Below are 24,254 nucleotides of genomic sequence, written 5' to 3'. Positions count from 1 at the left end.
CAGCTGAAAAGATTTGGTTGTGTCCATATAGTGTGTTGACTGATATGTTCTTATTTGTTTACTTATTGTGTAGAAGCCCTGGCTGGCTTCTCGAACAAGGAGTCCGTCCAGAATGAGGTGAAAGTTACTCTCTCCCAGAAAGCCACCTTGAGCTGTGAGGTTTCTGATTCCAAGACGGAAGTGAAGTGGTACAAGGACGGCAAGCTGCTGACTTCCAGCAAAGCAGCTCACATGGAGTCAAAGGGAAAGAGTCGTGAGCTGGTCATTGAAAAAATAGAGAAAAAAGATGCTGGACAATACACCTGTGAGACAGGAACAGAAAAGCTGGTATTTAGGCTGCATGTGACAGGTAAAATATATTTTGAATAAAATACATTTTCTTACTATATTTATAAGAAAGCTGCTGAACAAAAGTTGTCATTTCTCTATAGAAGAAGCTGTCAAGTTCCAGAAGAAGTCTGTCAAAGACACATGTGTTGTTCAAGCAAGTGAAAACATTGTTTTGACCACTGAGCTGACCTCGGAGAGTGGATGTGTGAAGTGGTTGAGAGATGGTGTGGAGATCAAAGAGAGCAGAAAGTATGAAATGAAAAAAGATGGACATTGTCGTACCTTGATAGTAACTTCCACCGAAACTAAAGACAGCGGAGCGTACTCCTGTCAAACTGCTCATGACAAACAGGAGTTCAAAGTTCAGGTCAAAGGTAGGTCTTTAAGTTTATAAGCCTCTGATAATGCTGCATAGATTAATATTGATATCTAACACCCTTCGTTTCGTTTCAGAGTCAACTTTGAAGTTTGTTGTCCCCCTGAAGTCTGCCGATGTGGAGTTGGGTGGGACACTTAGTCTGATGTGTGAGCTCAATCAAGCCTCAGGCGATGTTGTCTGGCACCATAATGGCCGTGAGATTAAACCTGGAGGAAGGCACTGTGTCAGGACAGATGGTGCTAAGCGGGTCCTCACTGTGACTGACATGACGAAGGAAGATGAAGGAGAATACAGCTGTGAATGTCGAAATGAAAAGACCTCTGCCAAAGTCTCCTCTAAAGGTAATTTACCATTTGATTAATATTGAAATCTGTTCAATGCTGAATTTTCATTGTCACATCATTTGGCTTAATTTGATGCCTCTCATTCCTTTCAGAGCCCAGAGTAGTGAGGCTGACTACTAAACTCAATAATGTGGCTGCAATGGAGGGAAAAGACGCCATCTTCAAGTGCGCTGCCACCCCAGCAGACATCAATGTCAAGTGGTTCCACAACAGCATACCCATCACGGCCGGGCCGAAGTATAAGATTGAGCACGGTGGCAACACTCACTCACTCACCATAACCTCTGTCACCCAAAAAGATGCTGGAGAGATTAGCGTTGATGCAGAAGGCAAAAGCTGCAAAGCTACTTTACAAGTGCAACGTAAGAATGTGCATCTATTTTTAATATATCTTTTTTTAAATTTGTTTACTATTAATGAAACATCCTCATTCAACACTTCTGTGTGCTCCAATTAGATGAGCCTGTAACCTTTAAGAAGAAGCTTGAAAACCTGACAGTGGAGGAGCAGAGTGAAGTGAAGATGGAGGTGGAGCTAAGTAAGAAATCGGATGAAGTCAGGTGGATGAAGAACAGCATCGTGTTGCAGGCTGCAGCAAACCTGGAGATTCGGGTGGATGGAGCCAAGCAGGCTCTGGTCTTTAAGAGCGTTACTCATGGTGATCGTGGCATCTACTCCTGTGAAACTCTGGATGACAAGACCCAGGCCAAGCTCACAGTAGAAAGTAAGAGTTAACAACATCCACATATTCCATATTTATGCACATACAGTACCTTCACCTTAAAAAGAGACTGTCCTCCAGTGATGTGTGTTTGGTTATAAATGTGAAGTTACAAGCCTGAAAATCTTGCCCTCATATTTACACTCCAACATTTGTTTTCTTCCTTCTTCAGTGAAGAAGATCCAGGTAATAAAGGGCCTTACAGAAACCAAGGCACATGAGACAGAGACAGTGACACTAGAGGTAGAGCTCAGTCAGGCTGATGTTGAAGGCTCCTGGGCCAGGGATGGGGCCAAGCTAAAGCCAGGGGCCAACTGTCGTATCACAGCACTGGGAAAGAAGCACGCTCTTACGCTGTCCAATCTTAAGAGAGACGATGCAGGAACTATTTCCTTCCAAGCTGATGGTGTCCATACTTCAGGCAACCTGTTCGTCACAGGTAGGGGCTACTTCCTGTTTGTCTGGTCCTCTGTTGGTAGGGTCTTTGCCGACCAATCTTCTTTTGTTATAAAGTATCACTTTATGATTGAGAGTCTACATTGTCACCTACTACCCAATGGTTGTTGATTTTACAGAACCGCCTGCTATGGTCTCCACACCCATTATCGATATGAGTGTTCCTGAGAAGGAGAAGGTTACTTTTGAATGTGAAGTGTCCAGAACAAATGCCGATGTTAAATGGTTCAAGGTTAGTCTGCAGATCAAAGACTGGAAAAACTGACTTCTGAACAAATATAACGTGTACAAAATTATTAATTTCAGGATGATGTGGAACTGAAACTAGGGAAAAACTATGGCATCCATTCGTTGGGCAGGAAGCGCACTTTGGTCATCAGCAAATGCACCCCCGCAGATGCAGGCAGTTACGTCTGTCGCACCACTGATGATAACACCTCTGCCAAGCTCATCGTTCATGGTAAACATTAGTCCTGTCATGAGGCACATAAATCAATCAGGGACTCTCATTTAGGGGACAGTATAAAATCTATAGTTCATGAAAATGCCTTAAAATATTTCCCTACAGCCAGAGATATCAAGATAATTAAGAAACTGGAGGATGTGGAGGTGATGGAGAAGGAGAGTGCTGCATTCGTCTGTGAAATCTCACACGATGAAGTGGACTGTCAGTGGTACAAAGGAAGTACTAAAGTCAAAGTCAGTGACAACATCAAGATGAGACAAGAGGGTAAGCAAAACTTGAATATGAATTATTATTATGATTAATTAATTACATGTTGCTACTATAATCAATTTTGCATTTGAATCCAGGCAGAACCTATGTACTGCTGTTTAAGTCTGTTTCCCCAGAGGATATGGGTGATATTAAATTTACAGCTGAGAAGACCTCTTCATTTGCAAAACTCAAAGTGAAAGGTAAACAAGTCAACATGTTATGAGCTGAAAACATTTAACAAACGCTTTATATGTTGCTGCATGGATTACTTAACCTTTATTTTACAATGTTCAGATGTGGTTGCAAATGGGTTCTTTATTCCTTTTGACAAATGTTGTCAGAAAGTTACAATATATAATTATATATTTCTGCACATTTGAAACTTAACTTTCTTCTAAAATGTAAACAATTGAGCTCCTCTAAAATGATAACCTTGCTATTTTGAAGTCAAATAATGAATTTCATTTTTGATCTCAACATTTCAGTTGGTTCAGCGAGCCACATGTAAAATGTCACACGTTTAGTGCATTGTTGTCTTGCTTTAATAGCTCATGCAGTGAATCATTCTGATAATATTTGGTCTGATGGAAAAAAGTGAATCCAGTTGCAACTCGCATTTACATTGTTATGCCTCATTGAGGCCTGATGGCAAAGAGAACACACATCTATTAGCTGAGGATAATTTCCCAAGGGTTTTATCATAGTTTTCTTTCCTTACCGAATGCAGTGAAGCAATGATTTGCACATATGACCTTATTGGTCCAGTGATTCTGGAGTATTTTAATGATTGGAAATAATCTCCAGATGTAAAGAAAAATAATCTACCTAAAATTATTTTAAAGATACAAACTTTGCTATCAGTTGACCATAAATTGCTGTAAGTTTCATCACTTAGTGTCTTGCTGGATGTACTCAAGCAGCAAATGGCTGCCATGCACTGATTCATTTTTAATGGGGTGTGCCATTATACATTCCTGCTGTACGCTTTAGCTTTAATGTGCCATTACACTTCAGCCCTATTTTCCCTGGCTTGAGCGTAATTCAATTGCGAACATCGCCTGTCCTAAAGTGCGCTTTGGCAAGGCTGATGCATTCATAGCCTCCAATGTTTCTTTATGGCAGCATACGTGATAGTTGTCACTGATTCCGTGTTATTGTTACTGTAGAGCTGCCCGTCAAGTTTGTGAAGAGACTCAGGGATAAGATAGCGATGTTTAAGCATCGTGGTCATCTCGAATGCCACGTGTCACGTGCCAGTGCAAAGGTGAAGTGGTACAAGAACAAGACGGAAATCAAACCCAGCAAGAAGCACGAGATCGGAAGTGAAGATGTGTACCGGAAACTCACCATCAATGATGTGGACACCGGGGACGAAGACACATATACCTGTGACGCCACTGACGACCAGACGTCCTGTAAACTGCTTGTAGAAGGTAACGCGATACAAGATGACGAAGGTTAATTTTAAGCTTGGAGTCCGGTTTAGCAATTGTAGGGTCTCTAAGTGTACGACTGCAACATAATACAAATCAAGCCATCAGACAATGAGGTATCTATTTGTCTGTCTACTTATCTGTCTGTAATAATTAAGTATTTGTTGCTGATAGTGTGCATGCTTACTCACTGTCACAATGTCCGTGCTCACAAGGATCCTTGAATAGCCATTGTCAACGTTTTGACTAACATCTGTGCTTTTCCTACTGTGACAAGTCAGCAGAGTGATACGTCATAAATATGTGAAAGCACACGTGTGATAGTACCATACAGAGTATAGAGGCTGTAGAACATGACAAAAATACTAGTAGATGATTTAGTTTGAGTTTCACTGCATGTACAGTAATTGTGTTATACTTTATGATGCATTGTTTTCCTGGTTTTAGTTGTATAATTGTTTAATGAGATTGGCGGACATGGTCCAATTGTTAGTACTGTATTTTAAGAAATTATTGTACAAGGGCTTTCATCAAAATATATATTTTTTTCAACTATTGTGAATTGTGTATGCAATTTGTAATTTGATTTAAGCCTTATAAAGGATAAACCAGTACTTCAACTGCATGAAATAAGTTAATTGAATTTTAACTTAACCATTTTTTCCGTGGCCCCTCCAGAGCAGTCCATCAGCATTGTGCGGGAGCTTAGTTCAGTAGAAGTGACAGAACCTTTCGCAGCTGTCTTTGAAGTTGAGATCAGTATGGAACTGGTGAAACCTCCCATATGGACTCTGAATGGAGTTGCTGTGCAGGAGAGTGCAGATGCTGAAATGGAGAAAGAGGGCACTCTGCACCGTCTCACTTTCAAAAAGACAAAAGCCTCAATGACAGGACCTGTGCAGTTTACAGCTGGGAAGAGCAAATCTCTTGCCCAACTCACAGTAAAAGGTAAAGGGGTCAATTCAGCAGTTATGATCAATCGTTATTTGTTTTAATTGCACAAACGTTCTGTTCAAAATTCCTAATTAGATTCTGTTCCTCATATTTAGAGCGTCCACTTGAGATTTCAGAGCCCATTAAAGATGTCAAGGCAAAGGAGAAAAGCTCTGCCCTGTTCTGCTGCAAATTCTCTGCGGCAGCCAAAGAGGTGAATTGGTTTAAAGGTCAAGTACTTCTGGCAGCATCAGACAAGTTCAACATGAAGAAAGACGGCACAAGGGCTCAACTTACTATTCAAGGGCTAACTGGAGAAGACAGCGGAGAATACCGCTGTCAGTCCGGACCTGCTGAGACCAAAGGCACTCTCACTGTGGAAGGTACAGTGTGCACTTTTGAATACCAGTCTTACAGCTGCTGTCAGGAACACAGACAGGGTGGAAGCAAACACAGACACACAAAGGCAACATGATGCAATGGAGATATTAAGAAAAACTCACTTACCAGCAGACGGGTGGATAAAAAGTTTAAGTGGACAAGCAGTAATACAAACATTACTATACACATGCAGACGTAACTAATCAGTTTGAGGTTGACAATTAGATTAGCTGGAGAAACTCGAGGGCAGGATTTAAATCAATTATTGACAAATGATTTTCAAAATCAAAGCACAGAAAACTTTGACCTCAAGGTAAAAAATAACTTGGGATGGGATGTAACAATCGCAAAAGAAATACGACAGTTTGCCATTTTCTTATGGAAATATTATATATTTTGCTCTGTTTTTGAATGTTTTTGGACTTAAGTGGTCTCTGAACCAAAACTACCATCTTTTTTCTTTTCTACAGTGCGAGAAATTAAGATCACCAAGCACTTGATCGACACAGAGGTTGATGAAGACAGTGATGCAGTGTTCACGTGTGAGATTAACTATGCAGATGAAGAGGCACAGTGGCTTCTGAAAGACAAGGTGCTCCTCACTAATGAAGTCAACACCATCTCTCATGAGGGGAAGGTTCACAAGCTCATGCTGAAGAACATGGCTCCTCAGGACGGGGGGACCATCACCTTTCAAGTGCGCAAGGTGAAAGAGTCTGTTACTCTCAAAGTGAAAGGTAAGAACAGTCACTCATATTATCATGAACACCAAAACAAATTCTCAGGGAAAACATTGAAGGGAACCTAGTTTCTCTCTTAAGTGACATTTCATGAAATCATTTTATTTTATCATAATATACGCACATCACACCACTCTTTACTTTCTCTCCTTTGCCCTTCAGAGAAGATTGCTGTGTTTCTCAAGTCTCTCGATGATGTCATCGGAGAGGAGAAAGGCATGATCACTCTGACGTGTGAGGCGTCCAAGCCCAGGGTTTCACCTATATGGAGAAAAGAAAGTAAAGTCTTGAAGGCTGGACCCAAGTATGAGCTCCTCCACACAGGCAAGTCTTTGGGCCTGATCATCAAGGACGCCACCAAAGACGATGCTGGGGAGTACAGTTGTGATCTCGGAACTGAAGTTTCCAAGGCAAAGGTCACTGTCAGAGGTCGGTACTGTTGTTTAGGATAAACAGTTCTGCTGTGTTAGCCTAGTTCTTCGGCATCTTTGTCATCTTATGATCTCTGTCCTAAATTTAGAGATTGGCATTGGAATCACCAAATGGCTGAAGTCTGCTGAGGTAAACGAGGGGGAGACATGCAGCTTCGAGTGCATCTTATCTCGTGAGAACACAGATGAGTGCTCGTGGACTCTGAATGGCAAAGCCATTTCAAACGGAGGCCGTTTCAATGTCACCAATAAAGGCCGCAAGTACATGCTAAACATCAAGGATGTCACCCCTGCCGATGCTGGTGAGGTGGTCTTCACCATTAAAGACTTGAGCACTAAAACCACATTAACAGTTGAAGGTAAGCTGCATATATATCTTCGAGAAAGTTACAAGAAATACAAAGTTCATGAAATAAACATGTCAACTTCCATGGGTACAGGCAGAGCTTCATCTGTGTCCAAAGGACTGCAGAATGTTAGCGCTGCTCAAGGGGAAGATGCTGTGTTTGCCTGTGAGGTGACACAGGCTAGTTCCACTGTAAAGTGGGCCAAGGAAGGCAAAGCCATCAAGAAGAGCCAGAAGTACGACATCAGCCAGGAGGATAAGGTCATGAAGCTCACTATCCATAATGTCTCTGCCCAAGACTCAGGAGAGTACAGCTGTGAAGTCGTCGGAGGTGCAACCACCAAAGCCCAACTGGAAATTAAGGGTTAGACTTCCTATTAAAAATGTCTTTAATTCCATATTGGTACAGTTTTTTCAATCTCTGATAATATGAGCATTTAAGAGACTTACCTATGAGAACACTTGTTAAAAACATCAATATCTTAAATTGGCATCAGTTCAGGGGTAATGTTATTTTCTGAAACCATGGAGCAAGATTTTCGCAATTTCAAACTGTGCCTTCAGTTTTTGTGAGGCTGTTCTCTTTTTTACAGAGCCAATCCATAAATTCACTGAAGTGCTAAAGGACAGCCAGGCAGACGAGAAGAGCTCTGTGACCTTGAGCTGTGAGACGGCTCAAAGCCCATCCACAGTGATCTGGCTTAAAGGGCACACAGAGCTCAAGGCAGGAGGTCGATATGAGATGTCCCAGAAAGAGCAGGTCTTAACTCTCACCATCAAACAGCTGGAAGAGAAAGACACAGATATCTACACCTGTGACGTGATCACTGCTAAGAACATGGCAAAGGTGACAGTCAAAGGTAAGAACTTTATACAAGTGTGTCTTGCATAGTTGAATATCTTTATATTTCTTAAAGAGATAATTTAATAAACATGACGAGAATATCTTGCTTTTAAAAATATGATAAGGATATAGTTTGGAAAAAAATGACTTCTTCTAAGATATTATTACTTACCTGGTGTTCATTCATACACTATAGTATAGTATAATGTATTATTATAGTTATAGTTTTATATTATAGTTTAATTTTTTCTCAGTTCTTCCATCCAAGTTGCAGTGTTGTCATGGCTCATAGTTTGGTTAAGTTTCAATTTAAAGGCACCTTTTGGATTTTGTGGCTTCATTGTTTTAATGGGGATCTGCTACATATGTTTGAAGTGTCAGTTCCACTGATCTGCCTTGGCTACAGTTGTGCTAAGGTCACACCCCTCTATAGCCATCCATCCTCTCACCATCAAAGACCTGACTCCTCGAGGCTCATGCACATATACTTACCGATGCATAGCAGTGACACACTTGGTGGCTGTTATTGTCAGGAGGATGTCGATACCATTCCCAGGCACTTACACATCTGCCTTAGGTGTAGAGTTGGCAAAATGCAATAGATTAGTAGAATTGTTGCTACATCTTTTGTATTTTCTAATAGACAAGAGTTATCTGTGTCCTGCTTTGTATGGGCTAATGCCTCCTAGTGACCTGTTCCCAAATTAATTGTCTTGTAATGTTGTTATGATCCCTGCATAAATGAATATTTCCAATGTTGGTAATGATTTCAAATGTTTGGGTTCCGAATGCTCATCTTCCCCTCTAATCATGTTCCATCCTCCACCACAGCCAGACAGAATGCTGGAAACTTTTTAATATCATCATCCCACTGTTCGTTTTATTTTAGCCCTGCCTGCCACTTTTAAAGAAAAACTCAAGAACCAAGATAAAAAAGAAGGGGAGACTGTGACACTTTGTTGCGAGTTATCAAAACCTGCGACCGACATTCAGTGGAAGAAAGGCTCTGAAGTTATCAAAGCTGGAGAGAAGTATGAGATGAAGCAGAAGCAAACCGCTGTGGAACTTCAAATCAAAGATTTGAAGGTTGAAGATAGTGGAGAGTACTCTTGTGTGTGTGTGGACCAGAAGACATCTGCATCTGTGAAAGTCAATGGTATGGATCTTTTTAGGCAAACTTGTACACTTAGAGAAATCAACCGATTATGTTGCCTTTTTCCAAAAAAGTTTAAATTGTGTTGCGTTGTTCTATTTATTCAAAACAGTTTATTTGACCTAATTTTGACAAATAATGGAAACTTGGTTGTACAGCATTACCACCGACCTTCATACAGAAGTTGAAGACTCAGGAAGCTGAGGAGGGAGTAGATATTACTCTGCGCTGTGAGCTCTCCAAACCTGGAGTCTCAGTGGAGTGGAAGAAGGGAACTCAGGTGCTGAAGTCTGGAGAGAAGCACCAGATGAAGCAGAAAGACTTTGTGAATGAGCTGCTGCTCAACAAAGTGGTGCCAGAAGACAGTGGAGACTACAGCTGTGTTTGTGGAGACCAGACGACCACAGCCAGTCTCAAGATCAAGGGTAGGATGAAGATTTTCATTCAGTTGGTCCATGGAATGTTTTTTAGAAACTCTCAACGAGTTTTTAAGTACATGTTAAGTCACATTTATTGTGGAGTCTAAATAACATTGTGGATTTCACCTTGTCAGCATTTGTCTTTGTGTTTTGTGTCTGTTTTTTGTGTTAAACATGTAAATTACATTGTTTAAATTACATGGTAATGTGGATTTCATCTTGTCAGTGTTTGTCTCTGTTTTATTCCTGTTTGTTTGTGTTATACAATTAAATATACATATGATACTAACCAACCACTAAATGCTCAGCCAAACCAGTGACCTTCAAAAAGAAGTTGGAGACTCAGGAAGCAGAGGAGGGAGCCAGCGTCACTCTGCACTGTGAGCTCTCCAAACCTGGAGTCTCAGTGGAGTGGAAGAAGGGAACTCAGGTCCTGAAGTCTGGAGAGAAGTACCAGATGAAGCAGAACGCCTCTGTGAACGAACTGCTGCTCAACAAAGTGGTGCCAGAAGACAGTGGAGACTACAGCTGTGTGTGTGGAGACCAGACGACCACAGCTAGCGTCAAAATCAATGGTAGGATGAATTGTTAAGCTGTGGTCCATGGAATGTTTGTCAAAAACCTTATAAAGTAGGTTTTTGTTATTGTTTGTCTTTGTGTTTTGTCTCTGTTTTTTGTTATATATATTTTTAAACATATTTTATTTCATGACACTGACCACTAACCAACCAATAAATGCTCAGCCAAACCAGTGACCTTCAAACAGAAGCTAGAGACTCAGGAAGCGGAGGAGGGAGCCAGCGTCACTCTGCACTGTGAGCTCTCCAAACCTGGAGTCTCAGTGGAGTGGAAGAAGGGAACTCAGGTCCTGAAATCTGGAGAGAAGTACCAGATGAAGCAGAAAGACTCTGTGAATGAACTGCTCATCAACAAAGTGGTGCCAGAAGACAGTGGAGACTACGGCTGTGTGTGTGGAGACCAGAACACCACAGCCAGTCTCAAGATCAAGGGTAGGATGAATATTTTCATTCAGTTGGTCCATGGACTGTTTTTCAAAAACTCTCCACGAGTTTTTAAGTACATGTTAAGTCACATTATTGTGGAGTCTAAAAGACATGGTGGATTTCACCTTGTCAGCATTTGTCTTTGTGTTTTGTGTCTGTTTTTTTGTGTTAAACATGTTGATGACATTGTAGAATCCATACTGTCTTTGTTTGTCTTTGTTTTGTTTGTGTATTTTTTAAATTACATGGTATTGTGGATTTCATCTTGTCATTGTTTGTCTCTGCTTTATTCCTGTTTGTTTGTATTATAAAATTAAATATACGTGTGATACTAACCAACCACTAAATGCTCAGCCAAACCAGTGACCTTCAAGCAGAAGCTCGAGACTCAGGAAGCAGAGGAGGGAGCCAGCGTCACTTTACACTGTGAGCTCTCCAAACCTGGAGTCTCAGTGGAGTGGAAGAAGGGAACACAGGTCCTGAAGTCTGGAGAGAAGCACCAGATGAAGCAGAAAGACTCTGTGAATGAACTGCTCATCAACAAAGTGGTGCCAGAAGACAGTGGAGACTACAGCTGTGTGTGTGGAGACCAGACGACCACAGCTAGTCTCAAGATTAAGGGTAGGATGAATTGTAAAGTTCGGTCCATGGAATGTTTGTCAAAAACCTTATACAAAAGTGTTTTGTCATTGTTTGTCTTTGTGTTTGGTCTCTGTTTTTTGTGTTATATATTTTTAAACATATTTTATTTCATGACACTGACCACTAATCAACTAATACATGCTCAGCCCAACCAGTGACCTTCAAACAGAAGCTCGAGACTCAGGAAGCGGAGGAGGGAGCCAGCGTCACGCTGCACTGTGAGCTCTCCAAACCTGGAGTCTCAGTGGAGTGGAAGAAGGGAACTCAGGTCCTGAAGTCTGGAGAGAAGTACCAGATGAAGCAGAAAGCCTTTGTGTATGAACTGCTCATCAACAAAGTGGTGCCAGAAGACAGTGGAGACTACAGCTGTGTGTGTGGAGACCAGACGACCACAGCTAGTCTTAAGATCAAGGGTAGGAAGATGAGTGATTTGAACCTTTACACTGTATTAAGAGGTGTCTATATAATGTTTGAAAACTAACAATTTTGTGCTTTAACATTTAATATTAGTATATTTAACTACTGCAGATAATATTTAGTGCAGACATAATTACTACAAACACTGATGCTGAATTAGTAGAAAAAATTATTGTATTCTAATTTCGATCAGAGCTTGTCGTTTCTGTTTGTGAGTGTTTGTCACCGTCTTTTTTGTTTGTTGGCTCCAAGAATGTCAGCGTTCTTTGTAGATGTTGTATGTCAGATTCATCAGATATTGTCCTTGACATTGTATGTGTGGAATCTGTTGTTGTTGTTGTGGTTTTTGCTGTGGTTGTTGTTTTTGTTGTTGTGGTTTTTGAAGTTGTTGTTGTTGTTGGATGTTGTTTTTTCTGCAGATTGCTCTGTGCTGCAATGTTTGAATTTTGACCCTTTTTTGGAGGCTTATTCATCAATAATTTTTTTTTCCTTTTGTGAATTTTAGTAAACAAACCACAGAGGATGCAACTTTTTGTCATCATAGTTGAGATGCTGATTGCTGTTCTTTTGTGTGTGCTATGTGATAGTTTAGTTTTTTTTGCTGGTGTTGTTGTCTCCTGACAATGTATGTGTGTGTGCTGGTCCATAAACTGTATTTGTCTTTATGACCAGAGGAGCCAGTCTTTGTGTTGTTTCGTGGTTTCAACAGTGCTGTGGTCCTTGCTGGTTTCTGAAATTTATTGAGCCATTTAAGCAAGGTGATATTTAGTTATTAATGTAAAGTCGTATCAATGATCAAGTATCTTTCAGCAATTTGTGTTCAAATTGTTTTTCTTTAGCTGTGAAGCCGTCCGCTCCTCTTTCAGCTGATGAATTGGGGTCTAAAAGGCAGAATACAGTTTTTCCTATCAGCTGCTATAACATGTTTAAGACTCAATTATTATAATACATGTAACAAAGCTGTGTTCAATTTCATAGCTGTGACTGTGGCAACTACTGGGCAGACTCCTTCACTGCAGCTCCTCAAACAGGAGATTCAGAGGGATTCACAAGAGCTGAAAGTGGGAGGTGAAGGTAATGAGACCTGTTTGCATGGTGCTGGTTGGATACTTGGACATCTGTCAATACTGCCTCCTACTTTTAGAGCGTGACCTTGTGGATAAGCACACTTAAAACCATAGAAGTGGAGATACAGGGTCAGTAGGCGAGTCCAGATTTACTGTGTGTGCAGCTTGTTGTTTTGCCCACCGAATATCAAGAAGGAGGCTTTATGTTCTTATTTGCTCTCATATATGTTGCTGTATGTTGTTGCGTTTGTCCAGTTGTATCAAGGCCTTGTTTACTGCAGGTCTGTGTTGGCTGTTGAACATTTTAATGCTCTATGTTTATGGCAGCACTGTGTTGGATTGTTTCTCTGTTTTTGATTGCTGATAAAGATCTGTGAGAGAATAGAGGAGAGCGGCTTTAATTGTTTCAGCTTGTAGTTTTATTGATTTCCATTTGCTTTTCATTTTCAGAGATACTGCTTATCCTCCCTGTGGCACTTACTGGGTGGACATGGATATATTTAATGTAACATCACAAAATCTATCAGTATGAGCTGTAAACAGGGACAGTCAGCAAGGTTAACTGTGTTTTGGGACTGTGTATGCTGTACTGGCTCTGGTGGACAGTATTCGGAGACTCATCACTGAAAGATTGTGAAATTGATGTTGTGTCTTATCCCAGTTGAGAAGACGTCTGCAGGAGTATCTGTGAAACAAGATACAGAGAAGCAGGGGACCAAAGAGCCAGCAAAAGGTAGTGGATGGCGTCCTGCTTCCTCATTGTTTCCTGCCTTGAATGCTCTGTGATACCAGATGCAGATTCTGCTGATGCTGTCTACTGTCTTTCTGAATTATGCTTGTGATATGTTTGGCTTTAGCTGCAAGAAGTTGGAAAGATACAAAATAATTGAAAGTAAAAATTTGTTTTCATAGAATTTCATTGTATAAATAGGAAATATTATATTAATTTGAATTGGATATTGTGTTAATATCTGGCCATGATATGCAATATTTGTCTTTGCACTGCAGTTCCTTGTGCTTTTTTTGTGGAAGTGATGCACTAAGAAAATGAACAAGAATTCTGAAGCAGCTGTTATCATTTGCAGTAGATACCTGTCATGTTGTCATGTTGTCATGTTACCCAAGTCACGCTGCTCTGTTAATCGTACCGTGCACAGCGGCTTGTGATGCTGTGCTTGGGCTTAGTTGTGTATACTGGTGTGTGCTGTGTAGTTCATAAATATTCATCTCATTCAAAAGCTCAATTCATAGCTTAGTGATTGAAGTTAATGATGATACAGATTTATTTCAGCAGTATGAAGGATTAAGGTGAATTTAATAATGCAAGACACATATAAACTGACGATGAGATTTGTTGTTCATGGCAACAATCTTCAATGTTTAATTTAAAGAGTGAGGCAATCAAACACTCCAGTGGCTGTAGTTTTACAAACTGAAGAGCCAAGCAAAGCTGAGAAAGAGATAAACTTAATTTCTAATGTTAGCTTACTATATAACATTTTCATTCACGTGGTTTGTTGGTTGCCATTTGTCACTGCTACTGTTGTCCCTTGTTGGATAGAGCGTTCTTGGTCATGGCACTGTTCCGTCTTGCTTCGAGTCTCTGAATCGAGTCACTGTGGTTTTTGTCTCGGACTTTGCGGCTCTAAAATCTGTGGCACGTTGCTTTCGAGCTGCTGCATTGTTCCGTCTGTTCGTGAAGATTTAAGCTGATTTTGAAATCTGTTGTTTCATGTCAACAAATAACTTCAGTTACAACAGAGACGTCCTCAGCTTCAGCAGTGACGTCCAAAGCTGAATCTGAGAAGCAGGAATCCAAACAGAGAGTTGAAGGTATGTGGTGGTTCAATAAGTAAACCCCAAGAGTACGTTTGTAACGTTTTTGTTTGCTGGGTTTTTGCCAAAACACAAGCTGTGTTTCAGACTTATATGATGTGACATAACATCTTTGTGTCTTCAAAGTTTTGTCAACAGTCTGGCTCATTTGTTCTTGTTCGTTGAGGAGTTGGAAATTGCATATTGGCAGCATCATTGCATTTGAGTCAATCAATAACTTGCTGGTTCATTCAGTATTGTTGCTTTATATTTTTAATTCCACTTTTATTCTTGCATTTAAAAACGCTTTCTGTTTCCAAAGCCAGAATCAAAAAAGCTGAAAACCAAAACCTAAGTAAAATGAATATTTTTGTGACATCTGCATATTGTTTCCTCTTTGATTTGGGGTTTTTGTATGTTGTATATTTGGTCTAGCTTGTTGTTGCTCTTTTGGTAATTGATTGTGAATGCTTGATATTCTGTGATCTGGATTGTTGTTGCCTCCAGTGAGCTGGGATTTAGAGCCTTGATAAACATTTAGTCGGCCCCTTGGTTTGAATGACAGCAGGAATTTTTGCCTGTGCATCAGTGCTGCTACGTGCACAAATGTATTTGTGTGCATGTATGTACAAATCAAAACACGCATATATATGTGTTTTATTTTTGGTTTTTACTTAAAAGCAGGTAAGTGTTTTGTTTTTACACAATATCCATACTGTAATCATGTGGGTTACAACTGGTAAACATGGACAGCTTATTCAATGTATTCGATCCCCAGTTCTTCCGGCCACAGTCATTCAAGACCTTGAGGGCCAGGAGGCTGAAGAGGGAGCTAGTGTCACTCTGCATTGTGAGTTTTCTAAACCTGGACTCACTGTCGAATGGAAGAAGGGAAATCAAGTCCTGACGTCTGGAGAAAAGTTCCAGATGAGACAAACAGGATTCAGTTATGTGCTACAGATCCATGATCTGACACCTGGAGACACAGGAAACTACTCCTGCTGTTCAGAGGACGCAAAAAGCTCAGCTGCTGTTGCAGTAAATGGTAGGATGGAGACTGTGTCGTCATCTTATTCTGTCCTCTAGTCTCTTGAGTCAGTCTTCTTCAATTCACTCTATTTCTTCGTCGCCACTCTCTCTTTTCATCCATCAGCTGCCAAAGTCATATTTACAAAAGAGCTGGAAAATCTGACGGCTGAAGAAGGCGACAGTGTCACACTGCACTGTGAGCTTTCGAAACCTTGTGTTTCTTTGGAGTGGCGGAAAGGAGAACTTGGTCTTTGTCCTTGTGCTAAATATGAAATTAGACAAACTGGACAAATTGCCACTCTGCTAATCCATGATGTAGATCCAGAGGATTCTGGGAGTTACACATGTGACACTGGTGGACGTCAGAGCACTGCTCATCTAGCTGTGATGGGTACGGTGGAGATACTTGAGTTACATTTGTAACTAGTATGACTTGAGCTTTTTATTACTGTGAATAATACACATTGACTTTTAGGTGCTTACGCTGTATAACAAGATAAGCCTATACCTTACCTGATGTTTCATAATATTGCTTGTTGATACATTATTGGTTAAAGTCAAAAACACAGGAAAAGCTTCTGGTTTCTGATAATTAGGTATGCTTAAAGAGTAACTAAACCCCTAAACCAATGTATATGTGAATTTAGTATTTCACTGATTGATTTAGGTCCATATCATTAAGACTTTGAATTGTACACATTTTGTATGGTAAACATGTATCGAAACTGCCCTCTACTGGTTGAAACATGGCAATTGCAATTGTATTTTGCTTTTGGTTTATCTGGAGGGAGCGTCACTCACCACCCCGTATAAAAACCAACCACTGACAGTAGTAGACGTAGGAGTCCGACAATCTGATTCTGCAGATTGCGGTAGAGGAGTAATATCAAAGAGTGGAGTGAGCGGATTGTGTATATTGATGAAGCAATTACTGCAAAATTACCCTTCTATAGAAATATGACAGATGAAGTATCCACAGACTCACATTTTAAGAGCTTTGGAGATACTTTTACAAGTAATAGTGTTTCACTCTTGATGAGTGACTTTCCCAGTTCAGAGCCTTATGATGAGCAGTTGACACAGACACACAGTAAATGCACGAAGGAGTTAGCCCCACCATCCCAGAACTGCACTGTAAATGCATATTTTTAATTTCCAGGGTAAAGGCACTTCAGCCTAAACTCTGGGGTGAGGTTACACTTTAAGCATTGTTAGACTAAATTAAGGATTTGACTAAACATTTGGATAAAGGCTTGAGACTACAAGATTTGGATAGTTTTACCTTTATATTTATATAGGGTACCAGTTTTCTCTCAAATCTCTTAATTTTGTTTTCTTGTCAATTCTTTATTTTCCTCCCCTGCAGCCCAGCCTGTCCTTTTCAAAACTCAGCTGCAGAAGGTTGAAAGACAGGCAGGGGAGGTCGCTATTCTTCGCTGCGAGACCACAAAACCCGGTGCAATTGTTGTCTGGAGGCATGGTGACAGAGAGCTGGTCTCCAGCAGCAAGTACCACCTGAAACAGGAAGGGACTGTAGTGGAGCTTGTCATCTATAAACTGCAAGGAGCTGACTCTGGAGAATATTCTTGTGATACAGGCAGTCGAAGGACGTCAGCTGTCCTCACTGTGCAGGGTAGGCTCTGTCTTTGTAAGAGTGTCTTTCTCTCTGGAGTCACGTCTTTCAGTGTCTCTAGTCACTCCCTCTTGTTGATTGTCTTCTCACAAAGCAACGCTTGAGTGTGAAATGTATCAATCTTTCATCTGGAGATCAGGTGTTGGGTCTTCTTGACTGAATTTTGATATTCAAGCATTGCTTCTCATCCCACGTGTGGTTTTGTTTTGCCCCTTCACTGCTTTCAAAGCACTTGTTCACTTATATGCACAAGCACTTTTTTGTTGAGCTCGATCACTGATCTCATCTCATCACTTGCACCCATCTCTCCTTCCCCTTCACTAAAATTAACACACCCTACTCTGTTTATCTTCACTTGGTATTAAATAACAGCTTGACGGAAATCGGTATAAATTCAATCACACTTTGATCACAGCCAAGCAGAACCTCAGCTATATCTTTGTCAAGCATTTGCTGATTTCATACAACAAATATCTAACTATTTTGCTGACATGTATTTGCCAAACAGAGGTCGAGATTACCATACTGAAATTCTTGGAGAGCTCAGTTGTCTATGAGGGGGAAGATGTCCACTTTGAGTGTCTGCTCTCTCATGAGGAGGCTCCTCTGGCCCAGTGGAAACTCCAGGACGTCCCACTACAGAATAATGAAATGAACCTGATCAAGACTGAGAGCCGAGTACACAGCCTCACACTCAGAGGCGTCACCACAACCGACTCAGGAACAGTTACTTTCACTGTGGGAAACCACACTTCAACGGCTTCTCTCACAGTCAGAGGTGAGAGAAACATTTGGCCCATTGAGGCAAGAGTCTTCTGCTTCTACAGCAACATCTGGATTTCTGTTCATCTCTTTTCTGTCATCTGTCTCGTTGGACGTCAACTTTCTATCTTTTCAAAAAGTTCCTACAAAAAATCACAAGACCTGGATTCTTGTGATTTACTTGTAATGGCTTTTCTTTCACTTTTGTTTGACTTGTTCAACGATCGTGTGTCACTTTCTCATTAATACCACGTGTTAACAGCATATCCCTTCGTAATTCTACAGTATATCTTGATCAACTCTCTATCCATTGAATTTGAACTAACCACAATCCCCTTTCCTTTTACACCTTGTTTTTAAATTGCAACGTACATATGGGTCACACTGATCAATATGTTTCCCTTTCATTCTTATATTCTGCACTTGCATTTCAGTTTTTTTACTTTTACAATTTATAGAAATAACTTAAAGTTTGATCCTGCAATGTAATTGGCTGTTAAACTCCAATAGTTTCACTCTTCCATTCCCTTTACTACACTATAATGAAACTGACTAAACCAAATGTACTCTGCAATAGTTTAAATGATTAATGTGCAGTAAAGTTTTACGGTACCCTTTTTTTATTTTTAGGTGTAGTTTAACTATGTGTTTAACAGTGCTGTTGATGTTCTGTTTTAAGCTTGTCTTTTGTATGGAATTATGGAAATTGTGGGTATAAATATGGTCACTTCTGAGTACAGTATGTGTTGTGGTGGCTGTGTTTGCCTCTGAAAAGCGTTGGATAAACCATCCTGATTAATATTAATTTAATTAATTTCTAGCAGCTGCTCCAGTGTTATTCAAGAAGGAGCTGGAAAGTCAAGAGGCCACAGAAGGAGGCAAAGTCACCCTGTCCTGCGAAACATCCAGCCCTGATTGCAAGGTAACCTGGCGCAAGGGCACGTCTGAACTCGCCCACGGGGAGAAGTACACCATTGAGCAAGGAGGAGCCACTCACACCCTGGTTATACACAAGCTGAAAGTGGAGGATAGTGGAGATTACACCAGCCAAGCAGGGGACAAGAAGAGCACTGCTACCCTGACTGTGAAAGGTAACAGCACATCTATGTCCTCTCATCTTCATCCCTGCCGAAGTTTATTTCCCATCCATCCATGCCATTCCCAAGTAGTGGATCACGCTTATTCTCTTCGATTTCACAGTTGTAGAGTTATGAGTTTAATACGTTTGTTGGGATGATTTCGTATCATCTGATGCTGACTTGAATGTGGTTGGAGTCATAACATTTAAGTTGTGAATGCAGGAAATACAATTTGTTTTCAGTTTCATTTAAAATATTTTAACTTAGTCTTTAACTAAATATTTGACAAATATTAAGTAAATATTAAAATTAGTTTCTTTATAACGGATGCACCCTCATAGTAGCTGCCTTCTGGAAGGTTTGCAGAGGTCTAATCACTGACCATGATCCCGTTCCCCCATCAGAGCGTGTGCGCATCATCCGAGAACTCTACGATATCACTGTCACCACTGGGCAGGATGCAGTCTTTGAAGTTGAGCTGTCACACTCGGGCGTGACAAACGGGGAATGGTGGCTCGCAGACAACCTCCTCCAGAATAATGATTTGAATCAAATGAGCAGCCAGGGCAGAGTGCACCGCTTGACCCTGAAGATGGTAACCACGGAGGAATCAGGAGATGTTGCCTTCGTAGTGGGAGAAGAGAAAACTGTGGCCTGTCTGCTGGTGGAGGAGAAACCCAAAGGTAAAGAGGATGACATGGTCACTTGAAGAATTGAATCCTCACATCCATCTCCATCGACTACCAAACAGCTTTGTCTTGGCAAATTAAAATCTGCTGCACTGTCATCTTCCACATTCTAACTGTAATTCTCCATTCTTAACATCAATTAATAATATTTGTTAGTTACACTAATACAACTAAAGGAGACAAAGTACCTAACTCTTAAGTTTTTCAGTACTTTAATTATAACATTTTTGTCTTATTATAATTCATTTAATGACACTAGATCTATTTCTGATAAAATTTCGTGATTCACTTTGCTTTAAATTGAGTGGTAGGATATCCTAAACAGTGCATGCTTTATTATTTGTTAATAATTAATGCAAAAGCTATCCAGAAAAAGAAGACTACACATAAATGTTTCTGATAATAAATCTCGTTACGGGTTTTCCACATTTACAGTGAAAATCGTAGAGAAGCCGCACAACACTTTGGTAATCGAGGGTGAAACTGTCACTCTGGCCTGCACCATCTCTGACCCCAAGGCCACAGTCACCTGGATCAGAAACAACGTGGCCATCCAAGCAGGTCTCAAGTATGACCTGAAGAAGAATGGAGCTTTCCACCAGCTTTGCATCCTCAACGGGTTGCCTGAGGACTCAGGAGTGTACACGTGTGACACTGGAGATGTTCAATGTGAGGTCACGGTGACCGTGGAAGGTAAAGAATGACACTTCCTCTAAAAATATTCTTGAACCTCCACTTCCCTCACCCACACACCCAGTCTGGCATCTGTGTGCATCAGCAAGACTTTCTTATGAAGGCCCTCAGAGATGCTCTTGATGATCTTGTCACTTCAACATCTGACGCAAAACTTTACCATTTTACATTCTCACCAGGTGCCCCAGTGTTCTTCAGGAAAGAGCTAAAGAACGAGGATGCCATAGAGGGTGATGATTCTACCCTGCGCTGTGAGGTGTCTAAGCCAGGTGTTTGTGTTGAGTGGAGGAAAGGAGGCATTGTCCTCGAGCCCGGTAAGAGGTATAAGATGAGGCAGGAAGGGTGCATTCGAGAGCTCTGTATAAGTAACGTGGATCCTGAAGACAGTGGCTACTACACCTGTGACGCAGGAGACCAGCTCACTACATCTTCTTTGGCTGTGCAAGGTAGCCTTCCTACAATACTGTTGTGTTTGTCCTTTTATTGTGCATTTTATGTCGTACGTTTTTAGGCTCAGTTTGTGCATATGTGTATTTTTCACTCAACAGTGAAAGAAGTCTTCATTGTTTGTGGTCTTAAGACCACCGACGTCTTTGTTGGGGAATGGGCAACCTTCTCCTGCCAGCTGTCTGCTAGGGCACCTGGCCAGGTGCAGTGGTGGCTGGATGGCACCTTGTTGGAAAACAGCCCTTTTAGTGAGATAGGGCTGAGCCAGGGCCACATCTACACACTGACCTTAAAGAGCCTGGCCACAGACGACTCTGGCACTGTCACGTTCAAAGCTGGCAGTTTAACATCAAGCTCCAAGCTCTTAGTCAAAGGTATCATGTTGCAAGAAAACCTTGAGAGACTGTGAGGAGCAGTAACTCCTTTTTTAACCCTGAAGCTTATTTTTAATCCAAGAATGTGATGTTGTAACTACAATTTACAGTCCAGGAATTGGCATTTATCATATTTATTATTAATTAAGAGGCACACAAGACTAAAATGTACTGAATTATCTCTTATTTGCATTAACAAAATCTGGTGTAATTCCTCTTGAAAAAGATGAGTGAATACACCATGTATTACAATAGTTGTTTGCAGGGTTGCATAGAAAGTTATAACTTAATATATGAAATTTGACATTTCAGTGCTCTGTCATGCATGAGAAGCATTTTTCCTAATTTCATTAATAATGATAATGATAATATTGAGTTTCGTGCCATATGATTTGACACAACTAAAACCTACAACTGGGTGCAGCACCACAGCAAAGTTTTGTTGGAGTAGAGTAGAGTAGCATCTAAACCAAGACACCAATATATCATTCATTTTAACAGAAACAATTTATTAGTTATTCATCTTTTTGGATTCTCTTAGAATCCTGGCAGTGTGTTGTAATTCGGGCTGCGAAAAGTGGTAATATGATAATCATGATAATGACTCAGAATCATAATAATTTTGTTTAAACATTCATTCATTTTCAGGTGTAGTGTATTTAAGTTGTACAGATCTTTAGATATAATTAAGTGACAGAAATTCATGATATGTTTTTAAAGAATATGTAATTTGCCATGACGTTTCTTATCTAGTCAATAGTTAGTGCTGTTACTATGGATGTAGCATACCTTTAAAATGCACACCACCCACTCAACAACCTTTCCTGCAATTTTATATAACTCACAGAACATAGATACAAAAAGGAATTTCATACCACAACAAATGTTGAAAGCAAATGAGCTCTGTTGACTTCATTTGTCAAGTCGCTGTTGTTCCTAGTGTCCCTGACAGCTTGGTCAGTCGTGTGTTGAGGCTGCTGCCTACGTTGGATATTGTTGTTGGTTCAAAGACCTCCTAGGTTTCTTGCTGCTGCTAAGATTTCAAAAGCCAAATGCAGGATCATGATTATTATATGGTTAACTGTGCAGCCCTAACAGAATATAAATATGCCTTGGTAATATAAATAATGAGTGAGTCTGATTTGAGACAGTTAATAATATATTAGGTTTGGTTTTGGTGATGTTTAAGTTTGACTACAAATGTTGTGTTGGTAAAGTGCTGCTCCACCAATCCATGCTGGCCGGCGCTGTTGTATACTCATATTCCACCTCTACCGTCCCATCGCACTAAGCCGTGGCCCTAACCCTCAAGCACTAAAACTGCTAACCTACCTACGCCTCCCTGATCCATCACTTCTGTCCTTGTATACCCTGACTTCTCATTAGCTGTCAGCTCTTCTTGGCCTTTGGTTGTGACCATTACCCTGAATCTTGACTGTTGGGCTTTTTGACCCCCTGGATACTTATACAATACAATACACTTGTCACAGTGAACATTGAAACATAGTTTCCCATGGCACATGTGGTTTGTATTGGACAATCTTTAAGTTCTTATTATTCTCATTCACATTACTTTTGGTGGTTATAAAGCCCATCCGTCATCCGGCATGTCCTGCATTGTATATATCGTTATATCTCATGGTCAAGGTTTGACCCTATGACCCCTGACCCCAACCTCAGATCCCACGGTTGAAGTGGTGAGCGAGATGGAGGACCTTTGTGTGGTCGAAAACCAACCGGCTGAGTTCATCTGCCAGTATTCACGGCCGGTCAAGGCTCAGTGGAAGAAAGACGGGCAGCCATTGCAGCCTGATGGCCGAAGGGTGTTGGTGGAGCAGGACTGGAATGTGGCTCGCTTGTACATTAGCAGCGTGTCCACTGGGGACAAGGGCACATACTCCTGTGAGGCAGAGGGGACCAGTGTGGTAGCTTCACTTCATGTGGAAGGTGAGCTTCCCTCCACATGGAAAGACCACCGACCTTTAGGGAATCTCCTCTGCTCCCTAAAAGCTAACATTACTTTGGCCAAATAAAATGATCATCACAAAGACTGTGTTGTGTGTTGGCAAAATCCCATTTGAGTTGATGTCTTAACACTGCAGCTGTCTGAAAATCTTTTTTAAGTGTGCTCTTTCTCTCTTCTCATTTTCCTGTTGCCTTCTACAGGGAAACCTATAACTATTGTTCAGGGCCTGGAGAATGCAGAAACCTTCGATGGAGGTGAAACACTATTCGAGTGTGCCCTGTCTCGTCCCGAGAGCAAAGACTGCCACTGGTTTCTCGACGGCAAACCAGTGAAGGAATCTCGTAATGTTGAGATTGTGTCATTTGAGAGTGGCCGTCGTCACCTGCTCCTGCTGAAGGAGTTGCACGTTAAAGACAGTTGCACAGTGACGTTCAAAGCTGGGACATCATCCACATCTGCACAACTCTCTGTCAAGGGTGAGAACGCTAGAAGACTTTGAAGTTGTATTTATAAAAATAATGTATAAATCACAAATTCTTTCATTACTGTAACTGTTTCTTTTACGTTCAATTCTATGGATTTCTATCATTAGGATGGCAGCTGGATGTTGTGAAGGGTCTGGAAGACAAAGTCGCTGCCGTGGGAGAGAAGGTTGAATTTTGTGTCGAGCTGACTGAGCCCATCCCAGTGGCAGAAGTAGCCTGGTATGCTAACGGGGTTGAGCTCAAGCCCAGCGATCTCTGGGCCATGAGGGCTGACGGCTGCTCCTATCGCCTTGTCCTGAGACATGCACCACTTCTGCCCCAGCAGGAAATTACATTTGCTGCTAGAGATGCTCTCTCTTTGGCCAAGCTCACTATCATCAGTAAGTGTTTTTCAAGTATATAAGAATGAATCTCCATTTTTGATCATGTTTGCCTTTATTGGATATTGTACAGCTGAATTTTGATTTTATGTTACAAAGGCATTATCTTATCCTCTAAACCTCTGTGTCTTCATACCACAGATT

The 24,254-nt window shown here is 40.9% G+C and overlaps 1 protein-coding gene across 1 annotated transcript in view; it reads left to right on the top strand.

Moving 5' to 3' along the window:
- Nucleotides 1–24,254, top strand: part of obscnb (obscurin, cytoskeletal calmodulin and titin-interacting RhoGEF b) — a 48,517-nt gene that overhangs the window by 10,114 nt on the left and 14,149 nt on the right. The window contains exons 16-51 of the mRNA XM_061084758.1: nt 74–349; nt 432–704; nt 784–1,050; nt 1,146–1,415; nt 1,511–1,777; nt 1,947–2,213; nt 2,350–2,462; nt 2,537–2,690; nt 2,799–2,960; nt 3,044–3,148; nt 4,115–4,381; nt 5,060–5,329; nt 5,431–5,697; nt 6,166–6,432; nt 6,598–6,864; nt 6,956–7,225; nt 7,307–7,576; nt 7,806–8,072; nt 8,946–9,212; nt 9,368–9,634; nt 9,937–10,203; nt 10,372–10,638; nt 10,987–11,253; nt 11,421–11,687; nt 15,352–15,618; nt 15,727–15,993; nt 16,969–17,235; nt 17,744–18,013; nt 18,819–19,088; nt 19,481–19,759; nt 20,201–20,458; nt 20,638–20,904; nt 21,007–21,279; nt 22,960–23,226; nt 23,446–23,721; nt 23,838–24,110. Coding sequence (XP_060940741.1) covers nt 74–349; nt 432–704; nt 784–1,050; nt 1,146–1,415; nt 1,511–1,777; nt 1,947–2,213; nt 2,350–2,462; nt 2,537–2,690; nt 2,799–2,960; nt 3,044–3,148; nt 4,115–4,381; nt 5,060–5,329; nt 5,431–5,697; nt 6,166–6,432; nt 6,598–6,864; nt 6,956–7,225; nt 7,307–7,576; nt 7,806–8,072; nt 8,946–9,212; nt 9,368–9,634; nt 9,937–10,203; nt 10,372–10,638; nt 10,987–11,253; nt 11,421–11,687; nt 15,352–15,618; nt 15,727–15,993; nt 16,969–17,235; nt 17,744–18,013; nt 18,819–19,088; nt 19,481–19,759; nt 20,201–20,458; nt 20,638–20,904; nt 21,007–21,279; nt 22,960–23,226; nt 23,446–23,721; nt 23,838–24,110 — 9,135 coding nt within the window. The remainder of the gene's footprint in view (nt 1–73; nt 350–431; nt 705–783; nt 1,051–1,145; nt 1,416–1,510; nt 1,778–1,946; nt 2,214–2,349; nt 2,463–2,536; nt 2,691–2,798; nt 2,961–3,043; nt 3,149–4,114; nt 4,382–5,059; nt 5,330–5,430; nt 5,698–6,165; nt 6,433–6,597; nt 6,865–6,955; nt 7,226–7,306; nt 7,577–7,805; nt 8,073–8,945; nt 9,213–9,367; nt 9,635–9,936; nt 10,204–10,371; nt 10,639–10,986; nt 11,254–11,420; nt 11,688–15,351; nt 15,619–15,726; nt 15,994–16,968; nt 17,236–17,743; nt 18,014–18,818; nt 19,089–19,480; nt 19,760–20,200; nt 20,459–20,637; nt 20,905–21,006; nt 21,280–22,959; nt 23,227–23,445; nt 23,722–23,837; nt 24,111–24,254) is intronic.

The sequence above is a fragment of the Limanda limanda genome, chromosome 13 (assembly GCF_963576545.1).
Source record: "Limanda limanda chromosome 13, fLimLim1.1, whole genome shotgun sequence".
Taxonomy (NCBI): Eukaryota; Metazoa; Chordata; class Actinopteri; order Pleuronectiformes; family Pleuronectidae; genus Limanda; species Limanda limanda.
The sequence above is the reverse complement of the archived record's forward strand: the minus strand, read 5'-3'. Positions and strand labels throughout refer to the sequence as shown.